We start from the raw sequence: 15,000 nt of genomic DNA, 5'->3' as shown, positions 1-15,000 counted from the left end.
TTGGTGCATAGCATGACATAACAATTAAGGCTTTGATTTGAAGCAGTGGTACCCATACTAAATGATTACCACATTTGAGTGATATATTTTGGATGCTTCATTTTAATGTCTTACTTGAAACATTGGTTAATTCGAAGTGGATAATTTAAAAAGTAGTCATGTGAGCCTGATAAATTTATTATGATTAACCCGTTAGATCTGGGTGCCTTGTGGCTCACACATGGACCCAAATACAGGTGGTGACTCTCCTGAGTGTGTGTGTCTTTTAGGGCTGACTCTCACAAACACTCATGTGCAGTATCAAGACTCCTTGCCTCTTCTTTGCTATGCTATTAGCTATTACTCTGCATACTCTGTTTTGCCATTTTCAAAGGTCATAATTTTTCACTTGTTATGTTGTATCACTATATTGATAGAATGTTTTTGTTCAGCAAACTCCATATTATCTCTCCAGGTAGTCTACAACTCAGTTCAGTAAATATATCAATAAGTAAGAATGTGTTATGTTATTTTAGAAATATTTTTGTAATATTTAATTTTTAGTAACATTGCACCACCAGTCAAGGCAGGCAGAAATAAGTTTTGCACAAGGAGATAGTGTCTGTGCTGGAAGTGGTGCTCCTCCAGGCATGGCTCAAAGATGGTACATTCCACCCATGTTTTCTTGTGGAAAATTGAAGTTTAATCTCTCTTCAAGAGCATTGTCCATTGATAGCCTCAGTTTTTTTTTTTTTTTTTTTTTTTTTTTTTTTTTTTTTTTTTTTTTTTCATCACCACCACTCAGCCAAACTTTTTCATGATGTGACTACCACATTACCCTAATCCAACGGGTTAAGATAGTATTGATGATAGTTAGAAAAAGTTTGGGAACTACAGAATTCATGGACAGTACTAACATCGTCGTAGCTGTATGACTTTCTCCCGGCCAAATTATAGGTATTATGTCTTGACATGTACAGTATGTGTGAATTTTATCCCATAGTAATGACATGGTTACATTTTCTTTTTCCCTCTTAGCATACAGATCCTTGGGGGTCCCCTGCCTCTGGTCCTCCGTCTCGGGTCACATCACCTCCCACTACCTCGGATCCTTGGGGTCAACCTCCTGCAAGATCTCCGGAACCACCCATGGGAGGTCTGTACGGTTCAACATTGCTTCAGGAGTGTTGTTGTTAGCTGTGGGATGTAAAACAGGTTGTCATACTAGGTTGCAAACATTTTTGGGATCTACTTTTTTATTATTCTCTTCTTTTCTTTCATGATTTAGATATTGATTTATTTTTAATGAAAGATGGAAAATTTCATGTAATTAAGAGACCAGTTATTCTCCCCCTTTCACAGCAAATTTGTTGATGAAATGTGGAGCTATGAATTCTGCCTTCATTGGTTTGTATTTGTCAAAACGAAGGGGGGAAAATTGGCAAGTTGGGTTTAAAAGATGTACCCATAGTGCCCTAGAGCCATCTTATCCTTTTGTTGAAAACTGTATGTGAATTGTTATTTGAGACTAAAATACATTTCATCTATATTTCAGGGATTTGTGGTAATGACCCTTGGGCAGTGCTCAGCTCAAGTTCTCCAGCTCCCTCCAACTCTGCAGAAGCCAGTGACCCCTGGGAGCCTGTCCCAACCAAGCCTCCAGCGAGGGATCCTTTCGCTCCCATTTCGCCGACGAACAACGGAGATGTGGACGAGTTTTCTGCTCTGTCGACCAGGGATAAGCCAGCCAACAGTAAGCATATTGATATCGTTTTATGGTTCTGTGAGTTTTGTGGCAAGATCTACAGAAAGTTTTGGGAGAATTAATATTGGTCTTTTTAAGATCTCTAAGATGAGCAGGTTGCATGGTTTATCTTCTCTGAAGACTGTTATTTCACCTGTCATAGTATCATCTTTGAGTAAGTGACTGTATACCACACTAAGGTTACTCCTTTTAACTTTGTTTTAATCTTGGGTCACCCATTTTTTTCACTTGTCTCTTTATCTACTTTTTTGTGTATTTTGTGTTGTAATAACAGATTTAGTTTTTATAACTTGTGCCCTTGATGTAGTGTTGTTGTTACCTTGTCTCTCTTTTTTTATCCCCAACAGATTGCATTGGAAATGAAGGTCAATAAGATTAATCTTTTTATTACTGTAGATATAGATGCTATGAATTTATATATTTTTTTATTCTTTTTCTTTCATCTTGATATGTCTATTGGGGAATGTCTGGACATAAGTTGGATTACAGTATTTTATTGTCTGAGAGAAAATTAGTCATTAGGAATCTTTGGTAAAATATATCATTCATATCTAACGGCAAATAATCACAGTTAAAACGTGAATATCATTTGCATAAGTGCCTATAGCAATCATCGCTTAACATTCCAATTGTCTCTAACAGATGGCTTGTCCGATGCCTTTGACCTTAGCGGGCTAAGTTCATCAGTGCCAGATAACAACAGAGAAAAGAAATCAAAGTCGCCTGCAGCCTTCTTGGGAGAAAACTCAAACCTGGTAAATCTAGACAACCTGGTTGGCACCAAGCAAGGTACTCCTGGATTAGGTAAGTCTCATGCAGTACCAAGTCTTATAAATTGCAAGGTTCAGAAGGCTAGAACAAGCGTAAGCTACGTATTGGGACTCGCTGGTGTAACACATAGAAGTACTGTAAGATTATCAGTTGTTCAGTAATATATTTATATTGTTATCTGTTATTGTTATTATTGTTTTATTATTTATTTTCTTTTTTTCTTAATTTTTTTTGTGTAAGCTAGGGATTTCTTTAGTTTGTTGCACTTCAACTGATAATGTTGCTTTACATTTGAGCTGCCAGATATGTTCAGAATGTTATTTTCGTGACTAACATGATTTAACTGTGTGGTATATTCGGTGACTAATACTAAGTTGCTATTGCAAATTAAATTTAAAAGTTATTTTTTATTATTATTTTTTTTTTTCTTTTTATCAGATGAGGGGTATAAATAAATCAAATTTCATCTTTGTAACTTATATTTATTTATGTTTAGGGAAATGTAATGTTTTAGTTGTTATATAACCAATCAAATCTTTTTCATTCATATCAGGTTGGATTAGGAGCAGAAGAAGAAAATATTGATGATGAAAATTTGTTTCATGTAATTCCTTTTTTAATTGTCTATTCTATTGAACATGGATTTATCAAACCTATAAAAGATGGACAAAATATAACCAAATAGGTAGACTAACACTTTTTTTATTTTATTCTCTGCATATTTGGTGGATAACTCTCACTCACAAAGTAGTGCTTGTAAGGAGGAGAAAGCTTTCGTTAATCTTTTAGAAAAGGCCACCATCTAGAACTTCCAAGAGAGTAGAATAATAGCTGGTGTGCATTGTTTTTCTATTACCAAAAGTTTTTCTGATGATTAGCAAATTGCATAGGCCTTTGCTTCTTCAAGGCTTATGTGCTTCCTGTTCAATGAAATAATTGGACATGAGCTGAAATGTCTCGAATCTTAGAGAATCATTATTATTATGTTTTTTAAGTTATCATATTTTCTAATACAAATGTTTATTATGCGACAGAAGTCATGCACATTCTTTTAACAATAGTATTGGTCCAGATAGGATATGCAGAGATGAAAAAAGTCATTAATTATTTAAGGTGTTTTAGTACAGAAGCAGCAGCTTGAGATTAGTTTAGAGCCGATAGTATTTCCAAAAAGCACAAGAAGTTTCAAGATCTGGGGTTACTTGGTGATATTTAGGTGGGCCTCCCGAAGGTTGAAAGAGTAAATATAGATGAAAAATAGGGACTGCAGTGTAATTTAGGGATGGGAAAGTTTTAGTGATTTAGGTGACGGGATATGAAATTGGAAATATTGTTTGTAACATTTTGAGTCTGTCAGTGATGTATTACTGCATTAAGGCTATTTTTAGGCTATTTTTTAATGTTACTTTATTTCTTCATACTGTTCATTAATTAGGATGGGATACAAACCAATGAGAAAGTACCTCTTATTCTAACCTGCAATTTCCCTTATTCTGGTGCCATTGGTTTTAGTTTTCCTTTGCATCAGTGTGGTCTTCCATTCTTCTCTGTTCCTCTGTTTATTCCAGTAATTCATTTGATGCTCTTCATCTCTACCCTCTCTTCCTTTGTACTTTTCCCTTACCATTCTGTTGTTTTTGGGTTTTGTCACTACTAAATTCTGTTTGCTCTCTTAAGTCTCAACAATTCCTGTATCTCCTGTGGATCTATCATTTACCAAATCTATTCCATTTCTGTTGTGAGTTCTCAATGTCTTTTCTTCTTGTCCCCTCTCTTCTCCTTCTCTACTATAATATTTCCTAGTTTTGCTTTATCACTAAGTTTGTTTCCTCTAAGACCGTCAAGGAATCTGGTATATGCAATGGCTTATTTCAGGGACTGTTGCTGGATACAGGTATTAATTATTTTCTGCCAAGAATATACTAATGGCTTTCACCATTTCTCTGTTGATGTGTCTATCATCTGTCTTATGTTCCGATCCTCATATATGTGTATGTATACATCTAAATGTAAGTTTATAAGTATATGTACATATACATGTGTATGATGTACATATGTGTACTCTACTGTGCATACATACATATACATACAAGTGATTTGCTCCTGGTGTATCCTACCATGTTATGTATGCTACTAACAGCTCCCAGACTTTCCAGGCTGTAGGTTCATCATGTGCTGCTGATATGTGCCCTTACCCCCTCCATAGTGGACTCTCAGATGTGGGTTGCACCAATGCCAAACTTATGCTAGAACTAGAATTGCTTTGTGTTGGGCTTTGCATCTAACCCTTTTCCTGTCACAGCTTTTTTTGTGTATATGGTTTGAATTGAGTTTGGTTTATGTGTTTTGCAAAAAAAAAAAAAAAAAAAAAAAAAAAAAAAAAAAAAAAAAAAAAAAAAAAAAAAAAAGTCAAAGAGGGCAAAAGATTTGGTTTCAACTTTTTGTTATGTGAATTTGTACATTGCAAGTCTTACCTAAGTTTAAGGGAAGGAATTCTTTGCAAATTATTAGAGAATCAGAAGTTGCAGTTGTGTAATACTATATTGAATTTGTTTATCCCAGAAAAATTGATATATAAAATGTTTAAATCCAAATCTTTTCCCCCCACTAATATTTTGTGAATTGGCTTGCATATTCCACTATATTTCATAACCAATAAAATTCCTATTGGGCTTTTTAACTTTTGCATGCTTTAAGATTAATGCTTACCTATGAATTTATGAACATATATGATTTTTAGTGTTATAGAATATTTTAAGTTTGCTGGATGAATTACTTTGCATTCCAGCAAATAAGATTGAATATAAATTTGACAATAAAAGAGAGAAATTTTATTTACTTTTACAATCACAAGAAGGAAAAGAATGCGTAATGTTTATGGCTCACACTGTATCACAATTTTGGTTTTGAAAATTCATGTATTAAAATAGCTTCAGTGGAATATTATGAGCCTCAAGATTAAGTTAGAAGGGTAACTGTTAGTTGTTTAAGGTAAAATTTATTTCTCTCTTTCTAGTTTTAAAATTATGTTGAATGCTAATAAGTGTTTTGACTAGTATCTTGATTAAGAAAAAGCATGAAAAAAAATTGGTTCTAAGCATTTTGACTTAACTTTGGTTCTTTTCTTATCTTTTTGGTCATGTAATCTGCTATGGTATGAAGTAAAGAAAAAGGAAAAATTAAAAAGAATTATTGCACTTTAGCACATCTTAATGACAACTGCAAACCACGCTAATGAGATTTCCGCTTGCTACTTTTCTCTCTCCCAAACAGGTGTCTCCCCTCTGAACTCCACTTCCATCACCTCCAACTCTCCCCTCACCATCAACAACAACAACAACAACCTCAACAACAACAACAGCATCACCAATCCATTCGTTACACCGGGCCTCGCGCCTTCATCTTTTGCAGGTGTGAACCCCTTCAGCGCTCCAAGTCCCCCCAACCCCTTCCAAGCTCAGCAAGCCCCCAAACCTTCCATGAACCAGCTGCGCACCACCGGAATCGGCGGCCCAGGGCTGGCTGCTGCACCTCCCTCCAATGCTGGTGCTCCCGGGTCAGCCCCTGGGCCGTGGGGCTCACCACAACCGTCCGTTGGCTTTGGAATGGCCCCCTCTGCTACTGCGTCCCAAGACGAGAACCCCTTTCTTTTATAATGCCACATGTACCCCTCCCTTCTCCACTCTCCACTCCCATGCCCTGCCCACCCCTCCCCTTCTCACCCCTGGTAGTCATCCTCTTCAATAGTCGTGTTCAAGAGACTATCACCGCCACCATGCATTGTCATCATTACTGTTAATTTTTATTATCATTATTGTTTTTTATTGAAAACTTTTTTTTTCTCAAAATTTTTATTTCTATGTTGTAAATAAGTAGGTGTATTCTTTTCTTTCACACTTGTTTGTACAGGGTGTCTCCTCTTTTTTTTTTCCTTCTTATTTTCTGCCCTTGTCTTCATTTTTTGGTGGTTATGATTTTTAGCTGTGCAGTTTCAGTGGAACCTCAGAAACACCAGTGATATGCTGATAATTTTTCCCCCTTTGTGGTAGTTTTCTGAACTTCATATTCAAACTCTTGTGCAAATGTATCTCCAAAGAGTTTGTATTAGGTAAGAAGTGTATGCAATATTGTCACTACTATTTATTATAATTAGGTGTACTTTTATAGCTGGTCCAAGTATAGATTGTAAGGGAAATAACTTATTTATATTGTAAACTTTCCCAATATACGATTGTTTTAACATCTTCAAGATACTCTTTTTTTTTTTGTTTTTTTCTTTTTTTTTTTTTTTTTTTTTGTTTCATCATTCTACATGGTATTAACTGCTTCAACTAACCAGAAATTACTGTTAAGACTGAAATTTCTGAGTGCCACTCATTTTACAAATTTAGGTAAATATTAGTTGTGCATAATTTCGGTAGCCTGGTACATGTATATGCACATGTACAGGTCCGTATTTAGTGCATTAATCTTTCAAAACAGGGAAAACTAGAATTTTTGAAATCATAGTATGATATTTTCTTAGAGAAAAGGGGAAGGAGGTAATGTTTTTAAAGTGGAAGAACTGGTACTAATTGGATATTGCATTATGAAAATTTCAGACTTTTCAGTAGGTTTGGCTTGTACCACTTTCAAGAACTTATATTTTAAGAAGTTTGTTGACTCATTATCTAGCATCATGCATTGTAGATTTTATAATGAATTTTAAAAAGTTTGGACTTTGTGAAGGTGTATAGAAATAAATGATGAAGACTATTTTGATGTGCATGAAATAAAGCCAGTCATTTAATTAGCAAGACTGTTAAGTAATATTTTGATTTCATATCTCCCGACATTAAAAACAAATTAACTTCAATCAAAGTCAATTAGTACATCAACCTGTTGTAGAGGACAACTTTATGACATTTGAATTGATGTCTGCATTTCATTGTTACTTCTTTGAGATCTGCAGCTACGGTGACCTATGTATAATTCTCAGTCATTTTAGAGACGTTCAGTGTGATAGAAATTCAAAATGGAGTTTATTGTATATTCTATGCAGTATTTACTTTTCCTAAAGACAAAAATATTGTGAAATTTCAAAGGCTTTGTATTTAGAAATCTTTAGGATTTGAGTTAAAAGAGCAGCAAGGTCAGAATTTATAGCCTTAGACTTTGTGAAACGAGAGCATTGCCAGATTGTAAATTCGAAGGAGCGGCATCAGTGGGGCAGAAAAGAGAACGGAGCTTTGTGTACATAGCTGGCAGATACTACTTTTATTGTTACTTGACCACTCGCACCTCAAAGGGGTAGGAACTGACCTTAACACTGTGACCCGATCAGTGGAGATGAGCCTTAGATATTTTTTTCACAAATAATTTTCTAAGACTGACAAAGTAGAGTGAACTATGTTTGAAGTATCATTAAGGCTCAGAGTTGTTAATCATGTCAAACCTGGTGTCTTGCTTCTTTTGTCGTTGGACTTTGCTCTTCCTCTTTATCTACATTGTCCTTCAAAATTTACAACGGTAGCCTCGCAACAGACAGCCGAAAGTAGTTTGGGAATAATAACCTGGCATCTTGCCTTATTCTGTTGTCAAGGTAAGATTATTGTATCTTAAAGGTTACTTTGGGATTGTTATCACCTAGACAGAACAGAAATAATGACCATGGTTATGATCTTCCAAGCTTATTTTAAAAAAGTAAAAAAATGATAATCTTAAAAAACAAAAAAATGCATTGTTGGGGTTGTGGCATGCATGTCTTAACTGATATTTTTATGAAGGTAGAATATCCCAGTGTAAAGTAGGTACTAGGAAGCCCACATAATTTTAACATGAAACTTTTATCCCAACCCCATTATAATACTGTTTTTTAATGAAACTGTGAGATCAATTTGGATGTTGAAAGAAAGTAAATGTTAAAAAGAAAACTTGGAAATATTGGTGCTACTGTTGGTATTTTCAGTATCTTCATTTATATTAATCTCACAAGCCAAGGCAGTGAAATTAGTTTTTTAATACCATGATGTATTTCTCTCTTCCCCTGATTTTGTTGAACTTAATTTCATGGTATTATTTATGTTGAAGAGCAAAAAGAGAGTGAAATCTCGCTATTGGTTTTGTGATACCTTTGATTACTAAATATTAGATAAAAAACTTTTGGTGAAATCTACAGCCCATCAGATTATATGAGGGTAAAATAGCTAAGCGCTGTTATTGTGCAATACTGTAACTCCTTTACTAGTGTATGGTAAACAATTAGAAAAAAAAATTCTCTTATTGAAACACTTGTATTGGAATGACGTTTGTTCTTTTTTGTGTTCACAACTAGGTTGGCAGTTGAAATGACGTAATGGAAAGATCCAATGATTATAAAGTGTTATGGTTTACTGTAACTAAAAGATGTATTATTTGTAGATATATAGTTTTTTTTTTCTTCTTTTTTTGGGTAGGAAGTTATTTATGATTTCAGAATGATGCTGTTCATGGTTCTTTATATATTTAGTGTATTTGAGTATACTTGAAAGAAAAAAATGAGTGTTTACTAATGGAAAAGAAGCAATGATGAAAATTTTCACAATAAGCTGATGGCAGCCAAATTTGTTACAAGAACCAGTTTTATTTTTCAGAGTAATTAATGATAAATCCTCATTGTGAAAAGTACCCAGAAAAAATTAAAACAAACATATATGATGCTTTAAAAGCCTGCTAATGGAATTCTATTTTCTCCACAGGCATAATTTTTTATAATATTTAATTTGTCAACAGACATTTTGATTGGGTTGTATTTTCAGTAACTGCAGTTATTTTTTACAAGTTGGCACTTTGTTTTTGGTTAATTATTTAAAAAGAAATAGGCCAAACTCTACCACAGAAACTACATTATAGTTAAATATCCAGTGAATATATATAGCTTATTTTCCCATGTGTGTTTTAGTTATACCTCTTAATGCAGGATTATTGTAAATATTTTATATTTGGGTTTTTATGTCATGATGAAAATTACATGGAAAATAAGAACTATTTGTGTCTATGAAATCAAGAAGTTGATACTCCTTACTCCACTCTACTATAAAATGGGACAAAAAAGGTGTTTCTTTATCCCGCGTCCAATGACAATATAGAATATTGAAACCATTAACCTTAATTTGACTCAGAAATGTACATTTCTTCAAACACAATTTATGGCATCAAGTTGCTATTGTCATGTCCTGAAGAGAACGTAAAAGTATCATTAAATATATTTTTAAAATTTGCGTTAGTGTTCTAAACCAAAAAATCTTGGGGTTATTGATGGTATTGCTATAATTAGCAGTAATATGTGGCCGATGCTCAATTTATACTTGTAGCCTTGGTTCAGTAATTTCACTTCATTCAGTCAGTATTAGATTTATAAACTTTAATACCAGAAATTAAAATGGTTCTGCAGAATCTATTAGTGAAATATATCTAATGTGGGAAAAATCAAACTTCGAATGCCATACTGTCCTTAAATGCTATACGACACTACTACACCTTTCTACTGTGCAGTATGACCTTTGATATCTAGCACACCTTATTTAGCTTTGTAACCATTAAATATACTGATGGTAGAAATAAAGGAAAGGGGATAACAACAAAATCCAGAATTATCAGATGAAACAAGTCACACCTGTCTAACACAAACGTATCTGATGGCAAGTTCTGATCTGCTCCATGTTCCCTATATAATGTCCCTCTTTCTGTTCCACACATTCTGTTGTCCTGTCCATGCTTTACTACAGCCCGCACCTCTGCTTCATGAAATCCACCAGTCACCTCATCTTCCCTTATTACTACCTTACTGGAACTGACTGTATCTCCCCAGCAAGCTGCCCTATGGATGTCGATTGGTCAGATAGTTGAGAGTACTTACTCGGCTGCCTCAAAGACCGGGATGTGATATCAGTACAGTGCTACTCCATTCCTCCTAGAGGTCATCGAAAGAAACCCACCAACATTGCCAAAATTAATTTCCATGCATATGACCTTCCCTTTCGTATCTACATTGGTGGACAATCCCTCCCTCTTCGACCATATCAACTTCCTCCCTGTCAATGTGAAAACTGTTGGCGCTTTAGACAGACTGCCAAATACTGCCGTTCCACAGACTCTCGGATACAAAAATGTTCTCACTATGTGAAACCAGATAGGACCCCCCCCCCCCCCAATCCCTTGCCCGTTGTTGTCGTGGGGGGCTTAGGAGATGGAGACTGAGACCCAATGCAGGGATCTCCCCTGTCTAGGGCCTCAGCCCTCGACTCAACTAATTTTGCATGGTCTTTTCCCCCTCCAGCTCTGTTTTTGTCCCTTCTCCAATCCCATATACTATCTACCCCCTAGGGTGTAAGAGCCGTGCTGAAAGGATGAAAGGCTGACCTAGTGCCAGTCCTGAACGGCCTGTGGGAACCATGGGCACGGTATTCCTGATTTAGTTATCTAGGCCTTACCCCCGTACAAGGCACTGGGGGGGGGTGGCAGTTTTTTCCCTTTACATAATCAAGGCTTCCCATGGCCAGTAATGAAGATGTAATATCCTTATTAGGGGCAATGAGGCTTGCCCTTTCATCAAATAGCCCTACCGGCTCCCCGAGCCCAGGCTCTCCTTTGACCACGACTCCAAACACAAACTACTACCCACTCCTCAATGTCTACTAGTGCATTACCCACCCAAGCAGAGACTCAATCTCCAGAAGACATTCCTACACTCCCAAATTCATCAAATTCTTCAACTACCCCTACAACCTTCTTCATCAAACACCTCAACCTCCCTTATTACTACCTTACAGCCTTATTCTCCATCTTTGTAATACTACCCCCTTAACAACACTCCCGCTTCCACACGCCCCCGTCCTTCTACCACCACCAACCGTACAAATATCTTAACTATTCTTTTTAGCCCAGCTAAATGGGACCGATTTTTCTTGATCCCCCTACAGCTCTTTCCTCGGGCAACACTCTTCTCTTTCAACAATGTCTCCAAAAACATGTAGGCAGAGTCGCTTTCCGTACCCGACGCGATCGCTCCCGTCTCGTTACAGTCGGATCTGAAGCTGAAGCTATAGCATTATCGAAACTAACTGATATCTCTGGTAACCTCATCCAACTCTTAATACTTGTACCGGAATTGCCTTTATCTCCCCAGCAAACTGCCCAGTCGATACCAAAGATTGGTTAGCTTGTGGAGAAGACATGCTCGGGTGCCTCAAAGACCAGGACGTGATATCAGTACATTGCTACTCCATTCCTCCAAGAGGTCATCGAAGGAAACCCACTAACATTGCCAAAATTACTTTCAGTACACATGACCTTCCCGTGCGTATCTACATTGGTGGACAATCCCTCCCTGTTCAACCACACCAGCCTCCCCCCTCCCCGTCAATGTCAAAATTGTTGGCGATTTGGACATCCTGCCAAACACTGCCGCTCCACAGACCGATTCCCCCTCTGTGCCCAACCCGGCCATAATAGATCAAACTGCCCTGCACAAACACGCACATGTGCTAACTGCGGCGGCCCCCATAATGTATTTTATTGAGGCTGTCCCACCTACAAGTTCGAGTCTGAGGTAGCAGCGTTCAGATACAAAAATTGTCTCACTCTACGTGAAGCCAGACAGGAAGCACGCCGACAAGGTTTCTCTTATACTCCCTTCTCCAGTAATGTCGCTCGCTCGACCCCTCCCCTTCCACCTCAAGAATCCACTTCTACATTCAACCTCCCCCAGTCAAATTCTTTTGCCACTCTAAGTCCAGACACCCCAATCTCAACCACAGCTCCAATCTCAACTACAGCCCCAACACCATCCCCTCTCCCTCCTCGCACTACCTGCAGTAGACAGACTAAACGTTCCATCCCTTCTTCCCCTATAGCACACTCACTTCCACCTACCTTTACCTTTACTCCTCAGACACCAGTCTCCTCTCCCCCCCCCCCCTCATAAGAAAACCTTTGCCCCACAAAACTCTCCAATCAACTCCACTGCAGAAACTATGGAAGACATCCAAAGCTATATGTTTGAGACACAAAATTCTATAACTTGTGCTCCCTCCACACTTGAAGTGATTGCTGATATCCATACCCCTCCTACTCATATTCCTCCTACACCCCTCCCCCCTACTCCCTCTCAACACAACCTAATCCCCTCAATTCCGTCCACCACCGATATCCATCCTCCTGAAATCCACGCCCTTCTTACTCATAGCATCCCTACACCCCTTCCTCCTAATCCCTCCCAAGACAACACATCCCCTTCAACTTCAACAATCCATCCTTCCGATATCCATCCTCCTACCACTAATATCCCCCCCCCCACATCACTTCCTCCTACTCCCTCCCAACACAACCCACCCCCTTCAACTCCAACTATACGCACATTCTCCCTCCCGGATACACACGGGAATCACTCATGTCACAACACCCCCTAGCTCTCCCCCCTAATAACTAAGAATAACTAAGATATAGCTCTCCTACATTGGAATATTCGCGGTTCCTGTTCTCAAAGACCAGACCTACGTCATATCCGTGCTTCTTATAACAACCTGTTCTCCCGCAGACACATAAATATCCTTCACTTGATCTAATTCCCTTACCTATACCACTAAAACCCTTTCCCTCATCAACCCCCTTACCCATCTTCAACTTTCCATCATTAGATAGTTGACGCATAGCAACTATCACCTGACATCACCCTTTACTATATCTTCCTATAGTGCTATATGACCTTTGATGTCTAGCACATTTATTTCGCTTTTAACCATTAACCTAAAGTGTTAATTAATTAATTAATTAACCATTAACCTTAAGTGTCTAGCACATTTAGTTTGCTTTTGACCATTAACCATGATCAAAGATTTATTGGGCGCACTATAATAAACTTCCTGTGCACTAGTTTTGCAAATAACGGCAAGAATTCTGAAAATCGCCTAACTGGATTATAAAATTTGTTAATGTTTAAGACGCTGTTCACCATCTTTCTAACTTGGACGGCTCTATCAAAGTTCAAAATATTTGTTAAAGAAATTTTTTTGTGAAATAATCACCAAATTCCCTGCATATTATATTTGAGAAACCGTGAACTTAAAACTTTTTCGCTGTAAAGAAAATCGTTTTCAATCGAATATCCCAGGAAAATGCAAACGTGTAGATTACGAAAGAGGTGAAACACTAAGGAAGTATGAGAAAGCCTTGCACAAAAGGGATGAGAACCCCCCTCCCCCCCACGAAAACCCTTGCTCGAAGATGTGTTATTTGTCCTCACGAGCGAACTTTGCTCGTTAAACTTTGCTGTCGTAGGCTTTTATGCTGGTTTCCAAACGACATTAGTTGGGTAGTCAGAGCCTAGCAGCGACAAACATCATGGAGAGGTGTACGATATGGATCGTGGGATCCGCAAAAAAGAAATCGCTTTGTTTATTGTTATAGCAGTGTCTGACGATTGATGTGGGGAGGGGGGGGGGATGACAGCTCGTGGGTACTGTCACACAATGTTAATTCATACCACACACCCCACCCAACCTTGCCGAGCAACGGGCAAATCGCTGATACTTCATTAAACTCTGCTCGTGCTTTCTCCGTTTCTGACGTCACATCGGACAAACCTTTACCCGGAGATTGAGGCCCGAAGTAAATCACACGTACCGTGGACCCCAGCCTTCTCTATTTTTGCATGGTCTTTTCTTCTCCTTTCATTCTTGATCCCCTTCTGTCCACAACCTGAAGTGTGAGAGCCGTGCTGAAAGGAAGAAAGGTTTTCTTTGTGTGTCCTGAATGGCTCTTCGTACTCAATATTTCACAATTTTACCCCTTTCTCTACCTTACCTTTGATATTTTATCATTTTCGCCACAATACTTTATCATAGTGAAGCATGACATTCAGTGTCTAGCGTTTTTATTTGTGTTGACCCTGAACCATTCTGGGAATGCATAAGCATCGCCTTATGAACCCGGGGGATTCGGCCTCAAGCCTCACCCTATCGCAATATTTTGAATAACCTTAATGTTGACGCGGCAGAAATGTTCCAATAAAATAAGATAATGAGAAAGTAATCATAGTTTAAATTAATAAAGTCATACCAAATCGACATCAAATAAAAATGCTTAAATTCATTAGATTTTATATCCAAATTCAAACATGTTTTAAATCTACTGAACGGGACTGAAATCACAACAAAAGTACCTAGACTATAAGTAAATATAGTAAAACTATGTTTTAAAATGTAAATACGCAATTGAGGGTTAATAATTTCACTATATAACATGAGTAATGAGCGCTTCGGTGGTTATAATTTCAGATTTGCGTATTTTTTTGAGAATTAGGCATCAGTTTCTCTTTCGTGCATCATCCATAAAGCCTGTCCTGAACGAGGCCAATACTTACAGACTGAACGCCAAACTTGAGGCAAAATTTATAGATCAAATGCAACCATTCTGATGTTTCTTTTAGAAATTTACGAACATCATATCCGTTATCACCCAGTGCCCAG

General features: G+C 37.5%; 1 protein-coding gene across 1 annotated transcript in view; it reads left to right on the top strand.

Annotated features, from left to right (window-relative positions):
- lqf (epsin homolog lqf) overlaps positions 1-9,420 on the top strand; it is a gene marked incomplete in the record, with an annotated part of 58,266 nt that extends 48,846 nt beyond the window's left edge. The window contains 5 exon segments of the mRNA XM_070122246.1: positions 1,018-1,135; positions 1,535-1,732; positions 2,092-2,109; positions 2,387-2,548; positions 5,789-9,420. Of these exon segments, the coding sequence (XP_069978347.1) occupies positions 1,018-1,135; positions 1,535-1,732; positions 2,092-2,109; positions 2,387-2,548; positions 5,789-6,171 (879 nt within the window).
- Positions 9,421-15,000: the final 5,580 nt, after the last annotated feature.

This window comes from Penaeus vannamei, chromosome 5 (assembly GCF_042767895.1).
Source record: "Penaeus vannamei isolate JL-2024 chromosome 5, ASM4276789v1, whole genome shotgun sequence".
NCBI lineage: Eukaryota > Metazoa > Arthropoda > Malacostraca > Decapoda > Penaeidae > Penaeus > Penaeus vannamei.
Note: the sequence above shows the minus strand (reverse complement) of the source record. Positions and strands in the feature narration are given on the sequence as shown.